The 9,600-nt window shown below is 40.6% G+C and overlaps 1 protein-coding gene across 1 annotated transcript in view; it reads right to left on the bottom strand.

Moving 5' to 3' along the window:
- Positions 1-341: 341 nt before the first annotated feature.
- Positions 342-9,600, bottom strand: part of SIX4 (SIX homeobox 4) — a 40,078-nt gene continuing 30,819 nt past the window's right edge. The window contains exon 3 of the mRNA XM_029598162.1: positions 342-5,219. Within this exon, the coding sequence (XP_029454022.1) occupies positions 4,411-5,219 (809 nt within the window). The 3' untranslated portion in view covers positions 342-4,410. The remainder of the gene's footprint in view (positions 5,220-9,600) is intronic.

Here is a 9,600-nt window from a genome sequence, read left to right as displayed (position 1 = left end):
TTCCTGATATACTGCAGCTCTTGGCTGGCATATCATCTTTGTTCCCCACATCTCTTCTACCTGAACATATAACACTCCCCTGCAAATAAGGGATTGTGTATTCATCCATATTTACATCCAAACTAAGCCTGGAGGACATACAAGCTGATTAGAGGCAAGGACCAGCCAACCTGCCAAAGTCATAGATTGGTAAGAGCAGCCTTACGGCCTGTTGCAATTTGACTCAGTTTATTTGACCCTCCTCTTCCCCGTTTAGTTACATTAATATAGCGAACTGTTATCACATAAAACTCAAATTATCTTTCCAACAAGTGATTTAATTTCTTGCAGCACAAGGTGTGTATAAATATAAAAGTTTATTCAGTATAGTGTTTAGAAAAATAAGTTCACATCCTTTCAGAATACAATAAAACACAAATGTCCAGGCATAAATCCCTATCGTGGTACAACAAACACACATACTTTAGATCTCTTTGGTTGAGTAATTTATTCACAGGGCTGATCTGTGCTATCTCTGTGTACCGTCACCCAAGTGTGCAGAAAGGATTTCAGGTTACCCTCTACCACAATGTAATATACATTTTGTATAGATCTGTAACGTTGTTGTAAGGCACAATAAAACTGCATAGAAAACAAACCGCAGAAAAAGTGACTAGTTCTAGGGCACACGTGCACCCAAAAAAATGGACTTGCCTTTGAATGAGATCCCCCCTAAATAGACAAAGAGTTCCCATGCTCTTATAAAAAAAAGCAGTTTAGAAATATAAGGTAGGAGATATGCCTGCTAATGGCTATGAAATGTTCCAGCAGTTCTGACAGCTGCTTGCTTACATATTTCTGACTTTTTACAACCTGAATTCTTGTTGTTTAACCTTCTGAAGCATGCATATTTGCCCCTGGTATGCTTCCCCTCCCCCCCTTGGGAGATGATGTCCGAGCAGCAGGGTAAACCTTACAAAGATAACAGTGATGACAGATTTCAGTGCAGCACATTGGTCTGGCTCGGTGGCAAGGCTAGATTCGTACAAACTCATGCCCTGAGCCTCCTCCCAAATCATTTCCCTACAGTATTTGTTACAGCAGTCAAATTCCGCTATAGCAAAGTATCTGGATGGTAAACCTCTTGGCTCCCAACCCCTCTGCGACAGAATGGGATCACTGTATATTTTTCTCCCATTTAAAATTATTCTGGATATAAATCAATGTCCCAGAAATGGTGGCCTATTCCGCATTGGTGAGGGTGAATTAAAATATAAGAAACCTGCAACAAGCTTCATTTCTTCAGCAGGCTCCATGCCAAAAATCCAAAGTACTAGTTATTACAGATGGGATGGTACGATAGTGCAAAACGAATCGTTTGGATTTAGGAGTGTTACAAAATCATACAGCAAAACACAAAGTATTTTTTTAATTCATTAAAACTCACCAATGATCTGGGCAGGCTCCTATGAAAGGCTTACAGTTGTGATTGTCAAACTTTTATAATATTGGCTTTTTAATGACAGAATTCCATGTCTGGAAGCAGATCTTCGTCAGTTTGCAGTATTATTCACATTTACAGCTAAAGAGATCCACATAGCTCTTTACCGTTCCTATTACTACTACTATTCCAGGCTATGCCAGGCTGGCGTACAGACGTTCTTTGGACAATATTACTAGGGTTGAATAGAACTGCAGATTAAAATGCTCAATCCTCTGATACTGTGCTTTCAGCAAATAGAAGAAAGGAGCCCTAGGCAGGAAAGGCACAAGGAATTTTGCATAACATATAAGATTAAAACAACCTACATATTACTAAGTAAACAAAAACACGATGAGGAGAAATCCCAATGTCCAAAAATCAATTCAGTACCTGGGTTAATATTCTGAATTCAACGTCAACAGCTTGTTAGTGTAAAACTCACCTCTTTTTAAATCTTCACACAAGCCTCTTTGGAAATAACTATACTCCATTCCTGTTCAGTTACGATTGGTACAGTCACAAAACAGTTCGCTTTCCAAAATAAAACAACCCAACAAACCCCCCTTCCCCCCCAAAGTCTGGTTTATGCAGCCTGATACGATATACATTCATTTTAAGTAAAAGCTTTTGCATTGCATATTTACTTTTTCCAATCTGTTTAAAGCAGCAGTACCGGCCAGATTATTCAAAAATATCAACTTGTCTTGCTCCTTGGCTTAATTGCTTCCACTTTTGGTCTTATTTATTTAGGCATTTTATATACCATCATTCCAAATGAAGATCACAACAGTTTACAATATCAGCATTCATAGTCTATATTTCTAGGTTTCCTGCACCAATCTATTTAATTTCTTCTATAGTGTAGAGTGTGATTTTTAGCAAGGCCACACCCTCTGCTTTAATCAAAGTTCACCCGTTACTTGCTGTGCACGTATGCATGTAAGTAGCAGTGTGATGCCTGCACAGGATACAGATGGAAAGTCAGTACAGCAGCTCCCCTTCCCAGCTGCTTTTTAGTGCTTTTCAACACATGCTGAAAGCACTTGTGGGCTGGTTCCCTCTGTCCGAAGACTTAACTTCTCCTATCATACAAACTTGGAAGGGGAAGGTCCTCTGCGCCACAGTCCCATAAAGTTTCAAGCCATTTTAATTGGGCGATGGAACTAGTCCTACTTGCATCGCCTGCTTCCTGGTCTCACGCCCACCATTCTGACTGTTCTGTTCTTTAGATAATAGAGGGCAAAGATGCCTGATCTACTAAATTAGCTCTATCAGTCCCTCAATCTCCGTCTGTCGACTAGATTGTAGACTCCAGAGAGAAGGGACTGTCTCTTGCATTCAGTATATCTTGAAGTGCTATATAAACAGGAGTAAATAAGAGCTAGAAAATCATTGGTTTTCACTTTCTTTCCTTGTTTAGCTCAATAATGGTAAGAACATAAGAAATTGCCATGCTGGGTCAGACCAAGGGTCCATCAAGCCCAGCATCCTGTTTCCAACAGTGGCCAATCCAGGCCACAAGAACCTGGCAATTACCCAAACACTAAGAAGATCCCATGCTACTGATGCAATTAATAGGAGAACCCTACAAGAACTTTAAAGGGAGACGCTGAGGGTTGGTAAAATGGGAATTTTAAAGTCAATGACATCCGTTTACAGCTGAGACGCAGCAGCAAGGCCTTGCAAATCAAAGCAACAGAACTCATCCATCCTCCTAAGCGAGTTGCATCAGACTGCATTTGCTGCATCATGGTTGCAAACATTTGTCAGCCATTGTAGTGTGAAACACAACGATACTAGACCTTAGAATTTTCACTGAAAAATAAACAGCTAAAGAGCTAAAAGCAACGCAAGGCATTGGAGCACAAGTGGCAGAAAACAAGGATGGCCTAAGCATGATCTGCCGCAGAGATGTTCAAATTCTCATTTTACCGGCCCTCAAGGCATTCTCTTAAACAGGGTGTGACCATCTTCGGTCCTGGAACACCATGAGCTAGCCTGATTTAGGAGAGCCCCAAAATAAATATTTATGGTGGATAGTGTAGCTAGTTAAATTAAGAATTACATTAATTTGCATGTCTGGGTTACCCTGATTACCAAATCTGGCTGTGGCTATTCAGGAATGGAGATGGGACATGCTTTCCACAAATATAAATATCTCATCAGGAATGCTTCAAAGATCCGAATGTAAAAGAAAGCTTTTAATTGAATTGATAAAATAAAATCTTGTTATCTTGCTAGTACTGCTGCTTTAATTTCACTGCTAAATGAGGAACATGGAATTCTGGAACTGGCCAAATGCACACACTACAAACTTTTCCCCATACAAAGGTGCAATGCAACCCCCTCCCTCCCAAACCCAGCAGAAATGTAAATTATAGTTTTAGCACCCAATTTACTAAGGCTCCCCCCCCCTTTTTCTATTTATAGGGGGAGGGGGAAGCTTAGTAAACCATGCCATTAATGAACTCATAACCTCAAGCAGCAATACTACAAGCAGCTGCTGAAGTAACAGCTAAGTTTTCTTTCAAACATTTCAATGCCCGGTGTGTTAAAAAACAAACCAACCTGCAGTTTAGTTCTGACAGCTCTTGCACCTACTTTATTCAAATGTTCTCATATAAAACTAGGAGTGTCCATCACTGTATGGAAAGTCTACTAAAACCTATTAGGTTTGCACTGCTGAGTTAGATCATCAGACCTTTGTTCAATATTCCTGTCTGTTCCCCTTAACCTTGCACCCTGTCTGGTTAAAAGGACCTACTGCATGCATAAGAAAAGAAAACAGGAGCCAAAATACGTTTCGGCCTTCTAGATTCCAAAGCACTGTCAATCTCCGGATTCTTAGATGTGTTTAAAGCCGTCTCTAGTCATTTTTAATGCACAAATCTTTTTGCTCCGAGGCCCAGTTTGGGTTCCTTTAATCAAAAGCAGCAGGTCTTTTTCCTTTAAATGTTTTGTATATCTTCATCCAGCTGGGCACTCTGGAGTTTGGCAAGTCCCTTTCTGTCCGTTTCAAGTTCCTCACAGACTGGATTAACAAGGTTACCAACAGAATATTTTGACTTGGAGTCCAACATCATTAAGTTGCTGTTTATCGACTTACTCTGAGAGCTGGCGACAAAATGCTCTTTCATGTTGGGTACGGCCTGCAAAACTAACCTGTGCTGTCTGAGAAAATCCTGATGGGCTTGAGCGGAAGCGGAGCTCACGCCCTCTCCGGTTGCAGAAACCATCTCCCTAAGTACGGGCACTGCAGAAGTGCCCGACAGTGCGTCCTGGTCTGGGGCAAAGGCGCAGTTCTGAAGGGTGGCATAGCTGGCACTGCTGAGAGAGATCACAGTGGAGGTGCTGATGGCGGGAATCGACATGGACTCGTCCGTTGTCATGGCCTGGGTCCCAGCCAGAGAGTTCAGGTCTCCTGCAGCGCTGAGCACGGCAGAGGAGGGGAGAGGAAAACTGTGGGACGGAGCTCCATTTGCTAAAGAGGCAGCCATGGTCTGAAGACTGCCCTCAGAAGACATGCTGGCATGGAGCTGTGTGCTCTGATTGACAGGCATCAACTGAGAAAATATAAGGCTTCTCTCCAGTCCTTCTTGCTTAATGGATCCTATTGCCTGACCTGGATTCGGAACAGTGTACACCACTGTGCTTGGTGTCAGAGAACCTAGGAAAACCTTTCCTTGCTGCACAGCTGTAGCAGAGTCACTTGGAAATGTTCCCCCATCTGAAGTACCCAGATTTATGGAAATGTTACCTAAAAAGAAGAGATCACACACTGTTAAAAGCTGGACCTACATGCTTCAAATGACATAAGCAACCTCCCTATCTACTACTCTTTATAGCCTAGAGAAATACATTTGAAACACATAAATATTAGCACAGTGCTCAAAGTAAAAAAAAAAATATATATATATATATATATACATTGTAGGCATAAAGTAAATCAGCAGCCGGTTTGTCCATGTTTATGATAAACATGAGATCGCAAATGATATTATAGAAGCTCTAAGAACTGATGTTTTACCAGGAAACAAAATCGGAAGAGCTACAAAAGATGTTTTTGTAAATCTAACTTCAATAATGAAGGAGATATTTTTAAAAAACTCACAAAATTAATCATTAAGACTGAAATCTAATCCTGTTGAGCTACAGGGACAAGGTATAGATGTCTCCAGTTTAAGCTGCTTTTCAGCAATTCTGCATTTTTCACAAATTTAAATTATTAAGAATGCACTATTTAAAGACCATAAAGTACTGCTGATTTGCTTTCTTAATTCATTTCTTGTTGATTTAAATGACATAAACATCTAATAATCAAAATGCAAACATTAAAAAATGAATACACACATGCAGTATATATTTATATATAATGGATTATCTCTCTCTAAACGCATGCTCTCGTATGACTTGAAAACAGTTGATTCTACCTACTCTAAACTTACTAAAATTACTGAAAACCACCCTAAAAAAAATGATAGGTGAATCATTGTGACTTCACCCTTTATTGGGCTTCCATTGGCTGGGATTACTTCACTTTTTCAGGTAACAAACATATCCTAGGTTCTTTGAAAATAATAACAGTTATGTTGCGCTAAGATCTTTGAAAATAAACATTGCAATTACAAAAATAAACAGGCGGCCTGATTTTAAAAAGTGTGCGTGTGTAAATTTTGAGGGTTACGCTCGTGGCCAAGCCCTGTGCGCATCGTGCGCATTTTACAACGGGCCTGGCCACGTGCAGAAGTGCCGGGACTACTGAAAGGGGCGGCCCTGGGAGGGTGGGGAAGAATGTGCCGGCAGCCGGCCGATGCACGGAGTCTTCTGCTGCTCCAAAGGAGCAGCAAAGTAAAAAAACAAAAAAATGTATTATGGTTAGGAAAGAGTTAGGGGTTGGAGAGGAGAAGGGAAAAGCTGGGAAGATTAGGTAGGGGTATAGGATAGTTCCCTCCCAGCCCGCTCCTTAATTGGAGTGGACTGGAAGGGAACCGGGGACGCCCTACTTGCGCCGCCAGACATATTTTTCTAAAATCCCTCCCCCCCCACACACAGAGCAGGCCACCCGCCCGCACATGCGTGAGCAGACATGAAAACGTGGTGCGCATGTGCATGTGGGACCCATATTTTATAACATGCGCGCAGCGACGCCCACATGTTATACAACTGGCACATCCATGTCCGTGCGCCGGGAACAGTGTGCACATGGACGCGCGTGTGGGTCTTAAAATCGACCCCTAAATGAAGAACGGGTACTTCAGATGGATTCTTGGCTGGAGGGCATCAATGGGCAGGGCGAGCGTGTTTCCTAATTTTGAATATGAAAAAGCTTTCATTGATTAAACAAAAGAAAATGTTGCATTCCTGGACATATGGTGCCATTTTAAACCTACTGCACAGGTGCAAAGACTGCAGGCAGATTTCTGTATAGGCTCGGCCTCAATTTTGAAAAGGAAAGCACAAGTGTGTTTTCCTTTTGAAAATTGTCTCAGGAAAACATCCTTGCACAGATCTGCACCTGTTGTTTGTGCGGGTACTTTGGGCAGAACATGCAGAGTTTTGAAAATGGCATATTCACATGTATTGTTGCCTCCCCAGGCCTAACCCCACTCTACCAACCTTATAACCAGGTAAAAGTACTAACCTACTCCCTCCCCCTCATTCCCCCCAATGCATGTACTTTACTCAGCAAAAGGGACAATTTATCTTGGTAAATGGATTTTGAAAATTGCCCTGACAATGAACAGGTGTCTAAAACTAACCACCCAGAAACACTGCAGGCATCTCACTTTATACAACTCACTCTAAGCTATCGCCGCGTATTCACAGAATTTATTTATATGCAGAGTGAGGTTAACACTTGCAGAACAAGGATTTCTGCTTCTTACATATAAAACTGCTTCTCCTCCATTTGAATAGGGTGGTTAAATACGACAGGTGTCAACATTTGAGGCCTTTACGCCATAAACTGAAATTTAAGCAAAGGATTTGCAAAAAAAAATAATGATATATATATATATATATATATATATATATATATGTTAGTCTTGCAATAATATGTCCTTGTACAGTGTGGAGGAATGTGATACTAGTGCGAGAAGGGAAAAGAGTGGAGGGACAAAGGTGTCTATTTCTAAAACTGATGAATGCATTAATAGGGGATGACCAGCTTGTGAATCTTCCCATGCAGATATTAGCTTGATTGGTATTGGAAAAAAATACATTTAGAGGTACTTTTATATTAAACAGCCCACATAGGTTAGCCAGAAAACACGTGCTCAACTTGCACCAATTTTTAAAGTGGACTTACGCACGTCTGCTGTGAAATGTATCCCACCAAATTTACCCGCACTCAAATTACACCTGTGTGTGCAAATTTTTCTTTTAAGTTGACATGCATGCTTTTGAAAATGCAAAAGCATGGGTGTAAGTGCAAACCCAGTCCCATGTTCTGCTCACTGCAGGTAAAATTACGCACAAACAGGTCATACGTGCGTGCACTGACCCGCTTATCAGGCGGGTCATTTTATAACAGGCCATTTCTGCAGGTAAAACACAGTTCTCCCCTCCCGGAAATGCCTTTGAAAGATAGCCTTCATAATTACAAGGAAAGTCAAAAGCAAGGGATATATTTAAACCCAGAAGACAAAATCCTGAAAACAGAAAGGCATGAGTTATAAGATTTAATATAAATTTAGTAGTTCAGTGGCATTTGGGATAAAAAAAAAATTGTGTGGTCTCAAAAGTTTATATTACTACACAACATCTTTTTTGCTGGTCCTTTAAAAAGGTATTGCAACCTATTAAGAGGGCTTTACAGTGAACATGAATGCTCTCATGCATGTTAAAAATAGTGCATTATGCAGAATGCTCTCATTGTGCATGTCAAAGGGTCCTAGAAGACGTTAGGATGGGCATGCAAAAATGTGCAAGCCTGTACATGCAAATGAAGAAACCTCATATACAAATGAGGGGTTAGCAAGCTCACGGTACATTCATTCTCTACTCTAACGAGAGCTTGGTAAATGGCTGCTATTTAATACTTACCTTGGAATTTACTGAGGGGAAGCTAAATAGCATGACTATGCTAAACTGAGCATGCTCAGTTCTCTTTTTCTATTGACTCCTCCTACTAACTTTCAAGCAGTATACATGGAGGTTGCTCATCAATTCAGAGGGAAGAAGTGGGGAATCTACTAAACTCCAGGAGAGAAGGTCAAAGGAGAGTACCTGATATCCCATGCCCTCTTCGAAATAAACACAAAGACTCCTCAATTGGAAAAAAAAAAAAAGAAAGGGGAGGCAGAAGAATTAGCAATTGCTTCCATCTGCCAGGCTGCAATTTCCTCTAGTTCTCTACCTCCTTGGCAGACATCTTGAGTTGTATGTATTTTTGGTCTGCTTTTTCCTCTTCAGGGACACTCTGCTGCCCTTTGACCATGTACCAGGTTTCCCTGTACACCCACTGGATGGCAGTTGAAGGAGTCAAGAGAAAAAGAAATGAGCATGCTCAGTTTAGAAGGCTCATGTTATTTAAGGGTACTTTCATTAAGAAGCATTCTCACGCTCTTTAGCCAATGCATTTTCAGGTTTCCGTGCCCAATAATAGCGTGACCATGCTATTTCTGACATTACCTTAAGCAAATTAATTGTTTTTGCATGGTTCATTAAGTGGCTTTTAGCAAGCCAATGCTAAAATTGGATTTCTAAGAGTCTCCAACAGAAGTTTCAAAATTGAACAATTTAGAATACCACAGAAATGAGCATAATTTTGCCACGGAGCATGAGAATTGAGATGAGAAATACTTTCCCCTTTTCCATTCAACATCAGCTTATCCTCTCTTTACAAAAGGCAGAATATAAATAAGAAATTATTTTTCCATCAAAGAACAATAACGATCAGGGAGCAGGAACTTGAAGGGGCTGCGGCACTCTCAGAGAGCAAGTGCATGTTATACATTTATTTATTTATTTATTTTTAAACTATTCTACACCGTTGTTAACTTAATTCACCATCACAACGGTTTACAGAAAGGCACAATAAGAAAAAAACCCCCTATAATTGGTATAGATTACAAATTATTCATGTGCCAACATAGTCTTTTCTTATTAAAATATGTTACCGTACTATGTGTTAATTA

Source organism: Rhinatrema bivittatum, chromosome 4 (assembly GCF_901001135.1).
Source record: "Rhinatrema bivittatum chromosome 4, aRhiBiv1.1, whole genome shotgun sequence".
Taxonomy (NCBI): Eukaryota; Metazoa; Chordata; class Amphibia; order Gymnophiona; family Rhinatrematidae; genus Rhinatrema; species Rhinatrema bivittatum.
The sequence above is the reverse complement of the archived record's forward strand: the minus strand, read 5'-3'. Positions and strand labels throughout refer to the sequence as shown.